General features: G+C 50.6%; 1 protein-coding gene across 2 annotated transcripts in view; it reads right to left on the reverse strand.

Annotated features, from left to right (window-relative positions):
• The window catches only part of plrdgb (PITP-less RdgB-like protein), an 80,719-nt gene that overhangs the window by 19,428 nt on the left and 43,948 nt on the right, over positions 1-17,343 (reverse strand). For both annotated transcript variants that reach the window (XM_088907042.1, XM_088907043.1), the window contains exons 6-10: positions 8,799-8,988; positions 8,538-8,657; positions 7,469-7,650; positions 5,557-5,714; positions 4,929-5,099 (exon numbers count right to left, since the gene is read on the reverse strand). In XM_088907042.1, the coding sequence (XP_088763168.1) occupies positions 4,929-5,099; positions 5,557-5,714; positions 7,469-7,650; positions 8,538-8,657; positions 8,799-8,988 (821 nt within the window). The remainder of the gene's footprint in view (positions 1-4,928; positions 5,100-5,556; positions 5,715-7,468; positions 7,651-8,537; positions 8,658-8,798; positions 8,989-17,343) is intronic.

The raw sequence follows: 17,343 nt of genomic DNA on the forward strand, positions 1-17,343 counted from the left end.
AAAATAATAAAGCTATCAAACAGCTATGTGGGTTTTATTAGTTTCACACTCAGATCTACAAGCTTAACCCCTTCTGTGGCTGGATCTGACCTTTCGGTGTTTAAGTGATGCAGCAGACACGCTTAGCTGTGCATTTTCCTCACTCCTCTAAAGGCACAATTTCCAAGCACATAGCCGCATGGAAACACAGGAGACTCCTGGTGCACAACAGCTCAATCCTCTGTAGGGTCTAGGATGCACAGAATCCTACATAAATTGCACTGGAGGTAGCAGGAATGCAGATATATTAACCAGCATTTCAGTAGCATGACTGCACACCTTTGCTCAAAAAGATGCTAACAAGCTTTTTACTGTCTCACACCTGCTGCTCTCTGTTCAAGACTGCGGCAGCTGACGAGACCTGACGGACCAAACGTGGCCAGATCTGTTGTCCAGCACTGTGTTCACTGGCACAGAAGTTTCTATGGTGATGGCTCTGATGAGGACTGGTTGCAATTTACTGGAGTGGTAATACTCTTTTGTTGTATTTCAGTCAGCAATCACAAGCAGAACACCATACTGAAAAACACTTGAGTTACAGTCACACAAGAGCTTGAATAGAAATATACTGAAAACTCAAGCCCATGCAACAACTAAAAGCTTGTAGTAGGCGTTTTTAAACATTGCGTGCTACCATTTGCCATTTTCTCAGTCTCTTCAGCTCCCAGTTACTGGTGGGGTGTAAGTCTGTGATTGATAAACAACCCCAGCCTTTTGAGCTGCAGGAGCACAAAGGGTTGATGGACAGATGTCAGCCCTTGATTGATATATGGACCCGTCTTAGGAAAATTTGACTAGGGCATTCGTTGGCTTGGAAGGTTTAAGAATCGTTCAGAAGCTCTCGCTCTGCGGCCCAGGCTCTGAGATTTCCGAACGGGTCGTGGCAACACAACGATACAACAATGCCACATGACGCAGCATTTAATCCCCAATCAGGGTGACGACTGCAACTCGTCTCCTCGGCTGTGCGATTCTGCAGCACAAGATCACAATTTCGCCAAATCTTTGCTGAAGCTGGGGGTATATAATGAGCTCCGACGGCACCCCAGGGACAGACGAAAGCAGAGAGGGATGGAGAAGGAGAGGGGGAGGGGGGAGAAGGAACAGGGAGAACAGACCCGATATTTTTCCTGTGCCGGTTGATGAAATCGTTTGAAGTCGGGGAGAAAAAAAACCCCATCAAGCTGAAAAACAAGCAGCCGGCGCAGAGGAAAAGAGCACCTCTGTGATTGAAAGAGACACGCGATTAAATGACGGGGAGACGGAGAGCGAGCAGGCAGGGGAGGGAGAGAGGGAGGGATGGAGACAGCACAGGAACAAGGAAGGCCAGGTGGGGGAGCGGGATAATAATAATTATAATTCCTTACACTTATAAAGCGCCACTCCACTCAAAGCGCTTTACAGGTAATGGGGATCCCCTCCCCCACCACCAGTGTGCAGCCCCACCTGGATGATGCACCAGTACTCTCCCCACACACCAGCTCTCAGTGGGGAGGAGAGCAGAGTGATGAAGCCAGTTCAGAGATGGGGATTATTAGGAGGCCATGATTGCTAAAGGCCAGGGGGAAATTTGGCCAGGACGCCGGGGTTACACCCCTACTCTTTTGAAGAAACGCCCTGGGATTTTTAATGACCACAGAGAGTCAGGACCTCGGTTTTACGTCTCATCCGAAGGACGGCGCCTGTTTACAGTCTAGTGTCCCCGTCACTATACTGGGGCATTAGGACCCACACAGACTGCAGGGTGAGCGCCCCCTGCTGGCCCCACTAACACCTCTTCCAGCAGCAGCCTTAGTTTTTCCCAGGAGGTCTCCCATCCAGGTGCTGACCAGGCTCACACCTGCTGAGCGACAGTGGGCTGCCAGCTGTGAGTTGCAGGGTGAGATGGCTGCTGGCTATAAACAGGGAGAGGAAAGAGGGAATGCGTGTGCCTGCAGGGCTGTGCACTCCCGAGGGGGGGGGAAAACGAACGAGAAGCAGAGCAGAATCGACAGAGGCCGGGCGGCTGGAGACCCGGCGGGGAGAGAGAGAGGTGTCAGAGCAGGCGCAGCCGAGGGAAGCCGGAACCCGGTGAGAAAGACAGGGAAAGCCTGTCGGATCGCCCTGGGATCCTCAAGGCAGCACCCCGGGGGGAAACAGCTGGCCAGAGACCTAAGAAAACGGGGAGCCTCGCTTGAGGGGGGGACTCTAGGCTCGTAGCTACACACCCCTCCCGTTTTGAAGAAGCATGGCTTTGTGTTCTCACACTGCGGCACAGCACCCTGGTGAAAAGGGCATGCAGAGAGCTCCAGACAGCCCGTTCATCACCGGCAATTCATTAGTAGGAGCACGCTGTGGAGGGGGAAAACACGAAGTACCTGTCTATGCATTTTATTTCTGGAAGCATCTGACACCTCATCTCCGTGGCCACCGGAGTGAGGATTCAGCTAATTAAGTACCTGTCGGGAACTGAAGCTGGTGCACAGCTGTTCTCTCCCCTCACTGGGTGCTTTATAGAACATGTGATTGCTTAGCAAGGTACAGCGGGCGCTCGGGTCCCTGTGCTCAGCTCCCAACACTGCCGTCTGGCTGAAACCTAGTGACAGCTCACGCAGGAAACTCACTGTCTCCCAGCCTACGACACAGAACGCTGAAGCACGCCCGTGCAACCTCACTGCCCGTCGCTAGTGCTGCTCTTTCACAATCACGGACATGTGGTTTCACAATATGGAAACTCATACACAGGGCCGTCTCGAGGAGGGGGGGGGGGGGTTCTTGTGTGTAGTGGGGGTAGCAGGGAGCAGCATTGAGGTGAGGAAATAGCTCCCTAACTGGCCTGCGCGAACAGACACGCAGAACCGAACACAACTACTAATCGCCGTCGTTGCTAATGCTATCGGTACCTCCAGGTGTCTAAATGCTAGCATCCTTGTCTTTGTTGAGATCTCACCACCCGTTTCTGCTTCGCCCCTGGTGTTTACGACAAACCTTTCCGAAGACCCTTTAATTTACATCCTCCCTCTTCTGCCTCCTGTTTCTTGTCCTCGCCCCCGCTGTAGTATTTTCACAATTTGTCCCCGTCTCTGCTTGGGCTCGTCATTTTTTTCCAGGCTAGTCTAGTTCTGCCGCAGTAACACTCAGCTCGCAACTGGTGGCCTGTGATGTAGTGAGTGCGGTCCAGTTCTGAATAAAGCACCTGCTCTTTAGATTTAGATTTCATCTCGAGTTAAAATAAGAGTTTTGGGGGTCACTTTATTAAAATGTTTAAACGTATATTTTTATGCAGGTGTGAAGCGGGATTGGGGGGGCTGGTCTGTGCAGGGGCCCTGGCCGGCCGGCCCCCCCTTTGAGACAGCTCCTACAGAGATCATAATAACTGGTCAGGTGCCTGCTGGATCAATAGTGTGTGCGGGTGGGGTCTTGATTACGAAATACTACCCCTACAAGTGAATCCACTCCTACAGAGCACACAGTCAGCCCATGATGTGCTGGTTCCAGTCTGAAATGAGTCATTTAGCTACCTGTGAACAGGTCGGAGATCCCCTGATTGAAGGTGTGCAGCAGGACAGGTCAAGCCCATCAGAACTGGGTGGACCAGCGTCAGCGGGGTGCCTTGGTTTCTTGGCTAGTCATGCAAGCTAGAGTTCCAATGGTTAGGACTCATGGGTTCCACTCCTGGTTATAATAATAATACTTCCTTACTCTTACTGTACACAGCCCTTTTCTGGACACTCCACTCAAAGCGCTTTACAGGTAATGGGGATCCCCTCCACCACCACCAGTGTGCAGCCCCACCTGGATGATGCTCCAGTACTCTCCCCACACACCAGCTCTCAGTGGGGAGGAGAGCAGAGTGATGAAGCCAGTTCAGAGATGGGGATTATTAGGAGGCCGTGACTGGTAAAGGCCAGGGGGAAATTTGGCCAGGACACTGGGGTAACACCCCTACTCTTTTCGAGAGAAGCCCTGGTATTTTTTATGACCACAGAGAGTCAGGACCTCGGTTTTACGTCTCATCCGAAGGACGGCGCCTTTTTACAGTATAGAACATATAGGATATTAGGACCCACACAGACTGCAGGGTGAGCGCCCCCTGCTGGCCCCACTAACACCTCTTCCAGCAGCAACCTTAGTTTTTCCCAGGAGGTCTCCCATCCAGGTACTGACCAGGCTCACACCTGCTGAGCTTCAGTGGGCTGCTTGTTGTGAGTTGCAGGGTGTTATGGCTGTTAATGGGAATGCAAATGTCTACCTCAGTGCCTAGTCAGTACTGAGACCTCCAAGGTACACCAGGTTGTTGCTTCAAGTGGAGTGATGGATTACAAAGCCCCGACTCAAAACCAAGACCATATACAGTATGTATAAACAAAACCCTTGTCTGCTATAATTACAGAGGAAATAAAATATCAATAGAAGTTAATTTCCAGCCTCCAACAGTGAAGCATCAAAACTTGCTTTGTTTACCAAGCCAGACTTATTTACTGGTCCTGGGTGAGCGATTGAACGGCAGGACGTTCTGAATAGGCCTAACGGCCCGAGCTGATCCTCACAGGCCACAGCGCCGATCTTAACGCTGACATGAGAGGTTTCAGGAAAGACAGAGCGCCAGAAATAACAATTCTACTCACATTCTCAGGAACGGAATTGAAAAATGGTTTTAAAGGGACGAATCACGCCGGGAACACTGAAGGCTTTTAAACAGTGCTTTGGAAAACCAACTGCAGTTTGTTTGGCTTCAGGAAAAATGTCTTTGCACTGCAGTACAACCCTGGCTTGGACATTATCATGTCTCTACACACTTACTGGCTTCCTGCTGAGATCTCCTCATTTCTAAGCCCCACTGCTGCGACCCCCCTCCTCCCATCACCCAGGCCATGGAGTCGAACCCGGCCGGAGCCAGGACGCCTTACCCAGCATCGCGGAGCGGCCGTCGCCCAGCGGGTAGCGCTGGTACCGCGGGACCGCGAACGGTTGCAGCTGGTGGAACTGCGGATACAGCAGGGGCTCGAGCCGCGAGGCCGAGGGGTCGGCGGGATGAAACAGGTTATAGAGCTGGGAGCAGGCCGGGCGGAGCTGGGTCACTGCGGGGAGACAGCAGACGCATCAGAGTTTATGCACCGGGCAACTAAATGTCAGCTCAAAACTTTGCAATTATGCGACTCAATGGGCATGCTTTCCCACTCTCTCTATACAATCATGCAAGCCTGCAGTCGATCCTGACTTCTTACTGGAGAGACTGCACAATCCCCTCATACTGCAGCTCTCTGTGATCAATCTCCGTGATTTATTCTTCACGAGAAATGAACATGCTACAGGATATCAGGCTGGCCACCTCCAGCACACCATCCGGCACAGCCAGAGTGGACTGGACACAGCACATGCCTGAGCCCCCTGGCGTTACTGCTGGACCAACACAAACCAGACTGGTGAAGCAGGCAGGACAGGATGCGCAGCGTTAGTGTTAGTGTTTGTGTGGACACGACTGTGGGGGGTGTGTGTGTCGGGTCTGCGAGTCTGTGTTGCTGGGCGGTCCAGTACCCTGGACAGCGGGCAGCACCGTCCTCCTCATGGCCAGCACCAGCCCCAGCGGGCAGCCCAGAAGGAAACAGTCTGACACGTCAAAGTCGAAACGCCCAGGGCTGAGGACCAGACTGGAGTTGCTGCCCGGCCTCAGCACGCCCTCCTCCTGCAGCAGACTGGGGTGGGGGGGGGGAGGAGAGAGAGACAGCGATCAGCGTCCTGCAGCACAGACCGGACTGGGAGAGAACTGAGCTGTGCTGCCACACACATGGGGAGAGAGAGACACTCGCAAAAGGAGACATCGGTGTCCTGCAGCAGGAAAGAAGACAGACAGTCAGTGAGCATGTGTTTTCCCTGCAATGGTCTGGTGTCCCACCCTTGTCAAACGTACGCAGAACATTGGTGGTTTTTTATTTTGGTTTTATTGCGTTGTTGTGTTGAACTACACCAAATTTCTCCAGATCTCCCTAGGGGACAATTAAGCTTGGATTGACTTGAACTGGGAACAATGCACAGTTTATGCTATAAGTAAAGCATAGCTCATCTCAGCAGATTAACGGAATGATTAATCTGCTAGCAAACGACCTTGACTAACGATTAGTATGTTTTGTACAACTGAAAAGACGACGCAATTAGGGAGTACAATTTCTAACCCCGGGACTGGAGTGTTAGCAAAATAAATTTGCCCTCTTCTGCGGTCGTCAGCTGTAAAATTCTCGCCGTGTGTGCTGCAGATGCTGTTTTTTCCCAGGACATCTTCTCCAGCCTCCCCCCTCCCCTTCAGCAAACACACCTGAGCGCACACGCGCGCGCACACACACAGCCCCGCCATATCGAGGGCCCAGCGTGAGTCCGCACTGTCGCAGGCCGGCGCTATTAATAGCAGCGAGCCGGCTTCCCGGTGACGTCACGGCAGTGCAGCACACACGCCGGCGCTCGCACAAAGAGGTCTATTTTAGGAAGCCACCGGCTATGGCTTGGCAGGGGGAGCAGCAAGGAGAGACACTTCCACACGTACCCTGGGCTGCAGCCAGACGACACCTGCATTGCATGTCAAATCCGAGGAAGAGCTGCTTCGATCCAGTAACGCCCAGAGAAGGGGGAACCTCTGCTGGCAAATTAAAATGGCGTCTAAAACACCCGCTAAGAACCGCACCTCGAATTTCAAATTGCCTCTGAACTATAGGCGTTCTGGTATGTTGGGGAGGATTTGATAAATGGCTCAGGAGATGTCTAAAGGACTTAAAAACCCCTCTCCATGATGAACAATGAACAGGGCGCACAGCACGGCTGTCTGGTTTATCAATGGACCGGCCTGGCTCTAATCCGTGTGCACTGATTCGCAGTAGACCCAAGCAATTACAACATTCATTTTCCGCACTTCTGGGGGGAAAGGCACAGACATGTTTTGTACGCCGTGGAAATGATGGACTTAATCAAATGATACGTTTCTGCACGAGGGAAAAACAGAATAATCATCATGATTTTAAAACGCATATAATTCAAAAAACAAACCCTTGTTTTCAGCTAAAACCCTCAAATTCTGGGGTTTTCCAACAGTGTGATCAGTTCTGCCATGACATAAAAGCACCCTATCCCCCCTCAAGGAAAGTACTGCAAACTGCAGTTTGACTCTGTGTGACCAGAGCACAGGACTCTGGGAGTAACTGTGCCCCTATACTGCACCTGGTGTGCTCATGCCCGGCCCGCGTTGAAGGGGAGTTGCATACTACATGTGAAATATTTTCTGCTCTTTTTCTTATTCTGAAAAATTAAAGGCACCTGGCTTTCGTTTTTCATTCACCCATTTTTTCCCAGATTGAAGGTTAAAGCCTTTGAAGATAACCCGCAGGAAACAGGGGACCGGTGTTGCACTGCGACAAAAGGATTTGCCTACGCTCCTGGGCTCCAACAGGGAGGGGCTCCTTACCTACTGAAGGCGTTCTGCTGACTAACGGAGCTGCAGTCACAGGAGTCACTCTGCTTCCGCGTCAGAGGTTGCCGTAGCGATGGAGACTCCCCTGGGACCCCTGAGAGGTCGATATTACTTTTGCTGAGGCGCTTGCTGGAGCTGAGGCTGGGGCTCGCATCTCCTGACTGGCCTGGGTTGTCCTGCAAGCACACACAGAGGGAGGCAGTGTGGGCTAGATGTTAGAGCTGAGGCACTGGGAGAGAGGCAGTGTGGGCTAGTGGTTAGAGCTGAGGCACTGGGAGAGAGGCAGTGAGGGCTAGTGGTTAGAGCTGGGGCACTGGGAGAGAGGCAGTGTGGGCTAGTGGTTAGAGCTGAGGCAGTGTGGGCTAGTGGTTAGAGCTGAGGCACTGGGAGAGAGGCAGTGTGGGCTAGTGGTTAGAGCTGAGGCACTGGGAGAGAGGCAGTGTGGGCCAGTGGTTAGAGCTGAGGCACTGGGAGAGAGGCAGTGTGGGCCAGTGGTTAGAGCTGGGGCACTGGGAGAGAGGCAGTGTGGGCTAGTGGTTAGAGCTGAGGCAGTGTGGGCTAGTGGTTAGAGCTGAGGCACTGGGAGAGAGGCAGTGTGGGCCAGTGGTTAGAGCTGAGGCACTGGGAGAGAGGCAGTGTGGGCTAGTGGTTAGAGCTGAGGCACTGGGAGAGAGGCAGTGTGGGCCAGTGGTTAGAGCTTAGGCACTGGGAGAGAGGCAGTGAGGGCTAGTGGTTAGAGCTGGGGCACTGGGAGAGAGGCAGTGTGGGCTAGTGGTTAGAGCTGAGGCAGTGTGGGCTAGTGGTTAGAGCTGAGGCACTGGGAGAGAGGCAGTGTGGGCTAGTGGTTAGAGCTGAGGCACTGGGAGAGAGGCAGTGAGGGCTAGTGGTTAGAGCTGAGGCACTGGGAGAGAGGCAGTGAGGGCTAGTGGTTAGAGCTGGGGCACTGGGAGAGAGGCAGTGTGGGCTAGTGGTTAGAGCTGAGGCACTGGGAGAGAGGTTAGAGCCAAGGAACTCAGGAATACTGCTTTAGCAAAGTGAATTATAGAATTCATCTCGGCTCTACCTTCAAGCTTTCAGTGCTGTCGTTGCGGCTGCTGCTGGGGCTCTCTGGCCGATGACTGGTACTGAAGCACAGGGCATCGAAACACAGGACGCCCCCCACGCAATCACCAATCAGGCACACCTGGAGGGGAGGAAGGGGTGTGTCACTCAGCTGGCAACTGAATTCTAAGCTCACTGCATGCTGGTTGCACAGAGACAATGCTTAGGGCTGACCCAAATCTGTCGACTCGTGTCACCTTCACGGCTGTGTGTCCTACTGTACCTGTCCACTGAACCCGGCCCCTTCCTGGGACTTGAGGAACTCATGGTAGACCTGATTGGCGCGGCTGATCACCGTGGCAACCGCATCCAGGTAATGTGGCGAGGCGATGGCAAGGAGAGGGAGAGCAGCCAGGGGCAGGTGGTCGACGCTACTGGACACGCAGCTCTCGTCGTAGCTGTAGGGGTTCAGGCTGGGGAGACAGTGAAAGGACACAGAGCTGTCCATTAATAAATGCTCCTCTAAGTTCCACGTTTCGTTCTTAAGAAAAACAATACGGTGCTTTTAAAAGCCCAAGAACTCCACAGTCCAGCCAGTTTTCTATGTCATGTCTCACAAAAGAATTCGGGAGAAAAATGACCAACTGAACCAACAGACTCAGAGACATCTGTAGGACCAACAGCCCCAAGGCACTTAACAAAGCTGTGTGACAATACAATACAGAAAGAGAAAAAGCCAGAAGACAACGGAGGAGAGGAACCCAAAACTCCTCAGTAAGGAGAAAAGAAACCTCTGGGGGTCCAAGGTCACTGGCTGCCCAACCCCTCTGGGCATGCTAACATTATACAATTCAAAAAAAGTACTAAGTGTAGAGTATTAAGCCTTCCATCATGTCCTTCTGTGTGCCAGTACTCCATGCAGATCTCTGTAGACCAGCAAAATCCTCCTAAACGATAGCTCTATTTACTGCCACCCCCTGTGTTAGCCAGTAGTGTGGTGGGGGTGTTTCAGTGCTGTGCGGTGCATCTGCTTTTGCCCCCTGCAGATGCTGTGGGCTGCCCTCGGAGCTGCCCCCCCCTCCCCGGAGCACGGGGTCAGTTTGCCTTGTTTATAAGCGCGACCCCGGCCGTCCGGCACAGGGCGCAGGCATCACCAGAACAAGGCTACAGCAGCCCCATCAGGCGCAGGCCAGACGAGACGCACGGCTACAGGCTACGGTTCACGGAGCACCCAAACGACCCCTTTTTCTTCCCGGCTTAATTTATGCCGTCCGCTTCCCCCAACAGCAGGTGTTGATGTACGCAATTTAGATTTGCTTAATTAAAACGGGAGAGCTTTTCTTTAAAAAAAAAAACACACACAAAAAAAAAAGACGAGCAGATGAAACAATTCTCGTTCTCTTTAATCCACAGCCCAGGACTTGCGGATGTGCAGCGGATCCTAATATCATAACTCATTAATACTACAGCTGCAGAGCGAACAGAGACAATGGAGGCAGAACCTGCAAGGGAAGATAAAAGCCTGTTTCGGGCACACCTTGCTTGGCCTTCTTCTTGGCACTCAGGCTGTGCTTCAACTCACAGCATACAGTCCTGGCCAAAATATAAGGAACCCCCACCACGTGGGGGTACAGGACACAGGACGTGGGGTTCAACAAGTGCAGCCCACTCCCAGACCCCTCCTAGCAGAAGGGCTGTCTCCAGGCGAGGTTGTGATGAAAAGGGTGGAGGGCCGAACTGCTCCGCTCCCTGGTTCCACACAACAGGATGGAGACTGACAGGGAATGCTCCGGGGGCAGGGAAGGCGATGGCAGTCGGGCCACTGCTCCTGCTGCCGACCCTATTAACGGGAAATTAGGAACATCCGCTTTTGGCGGTATTGCAAAAAAACAACAACTTCCAAATGTACCACATTCCCCAACATCCAAAATAAACAAAACACTTAAAGCAAGCAAAGCCTTTCGGACTAGCCCAGGGATGTCTTGCTTCTCTACGGCTGCTCAGAGAGAGGACGTGAAGGCAGCCCCATGGCTCCTAATACATGTGCAAAAATGTCCTAACAATCAGCAGAAGGGAAATCAACTTAGTGCTAATTGCTTTGGGAGAACAAGGTCCCCAACAGGGCCTTCACCCGCCCTCCGGCCTCAAGCCACTCCTCTTCAGGCCCTGGACGAAGGACTAGGCCATTCCAACAGGGTGCCCTTGCCTATTCAGCTTGCATGTGCAGATGTGCGATCTTAACCCTACACATGCATTTGCCCAGATCTCTCCAATAATCCTATCAGCCAGTTGGCATGTACAGTATATGGCTCTACAGACACCACAACTATAAAGACCCCTCCCTCACATCCACAGCTGCCCTGTCACAGCTGCGGAACCGGACCAGCCCCGTGTTCATTCCTGACCTGGCCCGAGTGCATGACATTTAGGAAACTACTGAAAGGCAGGGTTTGGAACGCCCTGTCTGGAAGCACTTTGCAGTAATAACAGAGCCGACTGGAGCTGAACTCGCACTATAAAACGTCCTGCAAAACTGCTTGGATTCAGACGCCTTGGGTGTGCCTTCTTCGGCGTGCTCCGGAAAATGGCCTTTTTCGTGAATAAATCAGAACTCATTTCCAACCGCTCAACTGCGCTGTGACTTCTAGCGTCCAATGCACAGGCGCACACAACACAGGGGAGACCCTGTCGGGCAGCAGTTTGAGACGGTCCAGGTTTTACAGAGTATAAGCCAACAGCAGAGGCAATCAAGAGCAAGCGCTAGGCTCAACAGGACACTTAAGAGAGCAGTTGGGTCCTTCGAAGCTTCGGCTCTTTGTTACAGAAACATTTCAGATATTATTCATCATTAAGGAATCGTTAAATCAGTCCAGTTCTTAGCTCTGGGTGGCCTTAGTATTTAGTTGATTTTTGTTTCCTGTTCAAAAACAAGTCAGGGCTGGGTTTGGGGTTATACAGCCACCATTTTCACAGTTTCACCTTAAAGCTCTTTAGAAACTCAGTCGGCAAAAAGGCCCAGGAGTGAAGTACCGGCAATCAAGCACACGCTTAATCTAATCAAAATCATGGAGGAAAAACTGCAATTTAAAAAGAAAATATTTTTTGAACTGTGAAACACTTCAAAGTCTGTCAACTGTGAAGCACTTCTCCGAGAGTCGCTTCTTTACACCAAGGGTTGTGGGAGCATGCAACAGCTGCTGATTAGCCAGAAGCTTAGATCAATCAGCTTTCAAAGGAAGGACCTAACGGCGGTTTCTTGCTTATTACCTTCCTTCTGTTCTTACATAGTTCATCCAGCACAGTGAGCCTGGGCCCTACATTTGATTTACAGGGGCCTGTGTGTGACAGTGAGGAATGAAAGCGGTTTATAAACCATTTACAATCTTGTTCACAAAATCCCGGCCCAGAGAACAAGCCTGTCAGCCGGCTAACAGTGCTAACAAGCCTCCCCACCTCCTCGCTGGGCAAAGCCGAGCTGCAAAAGCTCTCCCATCTGAAATGACTTTACAAAACGATACAGTCGTTACAACAGGAAGGAGGGAGACATAGTTAACATCACTTCGTGTCCTGAAGTGTCGGTACAGGACATCAGAAGTCTGGGCGCTTCGCTAAGGTCTGTGAATTTGCACAGTAATTAAGCATATACTTGCTTAATGCAGTTTTCCAGTTTGGATCTTACTTACATGTGACATTTAGGAAACTACTGAAAGGCAGGGTTTTGTCCTACTTCAGTGTGTCCTGGTACACAGTATACAATAGTATACCTAAGCATAATGATACAAGGCTTAACAATTACTGTGAGGAAGAGATCAGCTTTGAATTACAGTCAGTTACCACTGCAGGGAGACAGGAAGTATTAACCGTCCCTCCCATCTCTACTACAGCACTGGATTACTGAATGAGCCAGTGCAGCCCCAATAGCTCGGCCACATTGTACTGCAAGACACAGGCGCCCTGGAACACTCTGACCTTGAGAACAGCACATTCTCGGTTCATTATGACGAGCGCAGGAGAAGAAGGCACAGGAGTCTGCTAGCTTAAAGGGCCCAGTGTCCTGTGCAATTGCCCTCACTGTAATTGCCTCTTTTACTGTACAAACATTTTTCCAGGAAAGCGCGCAGGCCAGTCATCTCCACTTAGAGAAACTCTAAGTACATTGCTGAAAGGAAAAAAAAACAACTCAGAAAACAGGCTACTAAGGGAAGTAAAATCTTCCTTGTGGCCTTGCCAACAGTCATACCACCTGAAGAAGGGAAGAAAGATTAGAAGAGAGAGGAATAGCTCATGTGCTAGTAAGTAGCCAAAGTTGTTTCTTACAAGAAATTACAGCATTACCTTCAGTAACACGCTATAGTGTCTTGTGCCATACTCCCTTTGTTTACCGACTCCAGCAGAATGTGGGACAGAACTGCCTCTTGTTCTCGGCATTAAATGCAGTTTCCACTTGTGTCCCTCAGTGTGTGTTTCTCTCTTGGTTCTGAAAACAGGTCCACTGGGTCCACTTGGTGGGTGCCTTTGAGGATTTTGAATATTTGAATCAGATCCCCTTGCAGTTTCTTTCGGTCCAAGATGGCAGATATTCAGTTCTTCTAGGTTGTCAGGGTGGGGAGTCCAGGAATGTAACTATTTCCAGGCAGATTAACATGACACTGATCTAAATTCTACACCTTTAACTATGCATCCCAGCATTCATTCTGTTTGTCTTGTTCATTGCTTCCCTACAGATGAGGGGGTGTGTCAGCATTAAACACCTAAGCTGTTTTCACAGGGCGCTCAGTGCTTTGCAACATAGAGTTCTGATTTATGTTTCTGCTAGCTGCATGTAACGATGTGCTCGTCTACATTAAGAGTGTCATCTGCCAGGCCTTGGCCTGGTCTTGCCCTGAGACTTTCTGAGTTTCCTCAGCCGTATTATTAATCCTCCAGCTTTTGGTCTCTTGCTGAAAACGAATTTGTTTTCTAACTCAGAACGTGGACCCCTCGCCGAAATTCAGAAGAGGGGTGGTCCCAAAGCCCGTTTTAAGCCTGCAGGTGCCAACGTCATTCTTACATCCCCGGCCTGGCACGATCACCTGCCCTGTTGTGGATGTGAGCCCCTGTGAAGACACAGCAGGCGAAGGCGCTATATAAAACGCTCAGCTCCAAAACGCAAGAGTTTGATCGAAAAAAAGCACTGGCGGAATAAAATCTCGCTAATTGGCTGTCCAGTGGGAGAGCGAGGCCCTTTCACAGAGCCTTCACTCGCCCCTCTGTCAAATCCTCTGCAGGTGTTGTGTGCTCTGTTCTCATTAGGCTATTCCCAGACACCTACATTCTAACTTCAACCTTGCTCTTGGTGCCTTCTTTCTTAAGAGCAGAGGCACTTAATGAGCTCAGAGCAGCATATGCTTCACAACAGGCGAGAAAAAACCCCTCCCTTCATGCTCTCCGAAAGAGCAGCAGTTCAGTCCTCACACAGGGCCGCGACTCCACCGGGCAGAGCTGGTTACGTGCAGAGGCAGCTCTTCGTGCTGGAGGCTGGCAGAACCACAGTCCGCGCGGCGATTTCCCACAGCAGGACGCTGTATTAGCAACAATGCCCCTTCCCTGCTTGTCTTCTGCTCTGTACCCCTTTGTGAACAATTTTTGTTTTCCTATCAGCTGAGGGTTAAAAAGGATTCCCCACGGGGGCGTTGAGCAGGTAAAAAAGAAACAGCTGGCAGGGGCGAGGGAAAAAACCGCACGGTTTTTTAAAAACCCAATGGCACCACAGACTCCCGGCAGGCATCGGGGTAAACAGGCAATCGCCTTGCCTCACTGAATCACTGCGGGGAAAACGGACTCGCTGAAAAGGGAACCAAACTAAAATTCTCTAGATTTTATTACGGACCGACGCCAGCTCCCGGGAAAAATTCAGAGACGTTAAAATGATACAAGGGAATTTTAGTCAAATTGCAGAAATTCACCCTGTTCTGGGTGGGGAAAAAGCCTTAGCTTTTCAGAATAAGCCCTGAAATAAAAAAAACACACCCCTTGACATCACATCGACCAGTGTAGAAATCCCAGTGTGTATTGGGAGAGTTCATCAACAGGGATCAGAAGGTTTGGCCGTGTGGCATGAAAACCAGATCTGTTACATACAGCAGACGGACATCATCACTTCAAAGTCACGGTGCCCTCTCTCTAGAAGCAATGGGAAGGGTACACCCTGGACGGGACACCAGTCCATTTCGGGGCACACACAGACACGCACTCACGCCAGGGCCAACTTTCGCAGTTAACCTACCAGCATGCCTTTGAACTGTAGGAGGAAACTGGAGCACCTGGAGGAAACCCACACAAACACAGGGAGGACACACAAGCCTTGGGAATAGAACCCAGGGCCCCAGAGCTGCAAGGCAGCAATGCTAACCCAAGATGTATTTTACCAGATTCACAGAGGATCTATTTTAAACTTCATCAAGTAGGTTTTACATAATAAGTTCAGGTGGGGAGCTGCGTCAGCATGCGTAGGCTGCAAAGGAATAAGTAATAGGTTTATTCCATGCTGAAAAGTGGGGCCAGTAGGGGGCACTCACCCTGCAGTCTGTGTGGGTCCTAATGCCCCAGTATAGTGACGGGGACACTATACTGTAAAAAGGCACCTTCATTCGGATGAGACGTAAAACCAAGGTCCCTACTCTATGTGGTCATTAAAAATCCCAGGGCGTTTCTCAAAAAGAGTAGGGGTGTTACCCTGGTGTCCTGGCCAAATTTCCCCCTGGCCTTTACCAATCATGGCCTCCTAATAATCCCCATCTCTGAACTGGCTTCATCACTCTGCTCTCCTCCCCACTGAGAGCTGGTGTGTGGGGAGAGGACTGGTGCATCATCCAGGTGGGGCTGCACACTGGTGGAGGTGGAGGGGATCCCCATTACCTGTAAAGCGCTTTGAGTGGAGTGTCCAGAAAAGCACTATATACTATAAATAAAATAAAATACTATATTATTATTATAATGAGGAATGCTAATAAGAAAGCTCAGCAGATGCACACTAGCCATGGAGATTCCGTGTTCAGTACTGGGCCATCACAAACTGACCTCTGACCTCTCACCCCTACCCACTCACATTTCCAGGCACTGGGAATTCTAAGTATAAATAAGAGCTTTATAAGAGAAGACTATTCGATATAACTAGGCATGCACATGCAGACTGAAACACTGTGCATTCAAGAAGAGTTTCTGCTCAGGTGCTCAGGCTGCCCTTGGTCTATTGAAAAGCTGATGAGCTTTAGAGCTGACTGCAGTGTGCCAACAGTTGACACCAGATGTGACAGATCATAAATCTCTTCGTGATCTGCCTCCGGGTAACTGACTGTCACCGCTGTCAATCAGCCCCAGAAAACAAACCGATATTAATTTGATCCAACACAGCACCACCGAGTCTCTGGAAGTGATGAGCTGCTTTAATGCAAAATGATGAGATTAGAGATTAGAAGAGATCACCTATGCACATCACTCCTGATGAATTCTGCTGGGCTCTGTGAACAGCACCCTTCATTCCCCTAACACTCATCTCCTGCCGCCACTAGCACCACTCTGTGGCCGCGCAATGTAACTGCAGTCTCCATCTCAGACCTTTCCACTGTCTTCTTAAGACAGCTGCAACCAGCCCTTCAGAATAACTGAAAGAACACAGCAACAATCAAAGCCACATTAAAGTTCATGGATTACAATGAAATAAATGGAGCACAGAAGAACGACTGAAAAGAACAGAACAGTCCCATTGTTACCTCAACGCACCAGCACAATGCACGGTTTCCTTCTAATTCTTCTCCTTGTACCCCAAGGTATTGTCTCCTCAGCTTTCACATTATTAAATGTACGATTAAAAATGGAAGCACACATAAAGGTTATGGGCTTAATACTGCACAAGTCTTGAAAGGATAACAAATGTCAGCCGCAGCCTAATTATTATAATTATCCTTTTTAAAAGGTGCATGTTTCATTCTAGATAATGCCGTAATTATTTATTTTCCTGTTTAACCTTTCCCTTCCACTGCTCAAAGGGAACTCGTGCTCAGCTTAAACATTCAGCTTTAAGACTTGCTCCTTTTATTTTGTCGATCCCGACCATCATCAAACACGCCGTCAGCCTCCTATCCCACAGGCCCTTGCTCTGCCTCACTGTGACCTCACCACGGCCCAGCTCTCCCTCTTGTGCTCCTGGCGTATTTTCCTGATGCTTCCCTGCATTTTCTCCTGCTGCACTTTCTAGGCACGCAAATCCGCTTCTCTCCATTTTTTCTAACGGGACACAGAACGAGGACTGTTAGCGCTGAAGGGCCCTTGTCCGGCATCCGATCTCTGCTAGGAAGCATGCAAGATGACCTGACTGCAGGACCGATGCACTGTCCGGCTGACTGCGCCGGCCTGTCACCACCTCATGGTGGGGGAATGGGAGAACCCTAATCCCACCCTGCTCCTGAGCTCAAAATCCCCTCGGCCCCGACCCACCGCGGCTCGGCTTTTCATCCGGCAATTTCACCCCAAAAAGCCACACGCCTGCTTTCAGTGCAGACGTCATCTGCCTCCTCCCCCTATCTCTATAGGTTTTGAGATTGGTCAACGTCTACGCCCCACACACACGGGGGTCTGATCTAGTGCTGATAATAAGTATCGTTTTGTTGGGTGCTATAAAAAAAAACGTGCAAAGAATTCCCACTGAATTCAAACTGGATTTCCCTGGAATTTGTAGAATTCCTCAGTTTTCCGGGTTCCCTGGGATCTTGGAGATACCACCTCTTCTGTCCCCCCAGTAGGGAATCCAGTTTCTCCCAGTGGCCGATCTCTGTGCAGCCCCCCGATCT

This window comes from Atractosteus spatula, chromosome 27 (assembly GCF_055471065.1).
Source record: "Atractosteus spatula isolate fAtrSpa1 chromosome 27, fAtrSpa1.hap1, whole genome shotgun sequence".
NCBI lineage: Eukaryota > Metazoa > Chordata > Actinopteri > Semionotiformes > Lepisosteidae > Atractosteus > Atractosteus spatula.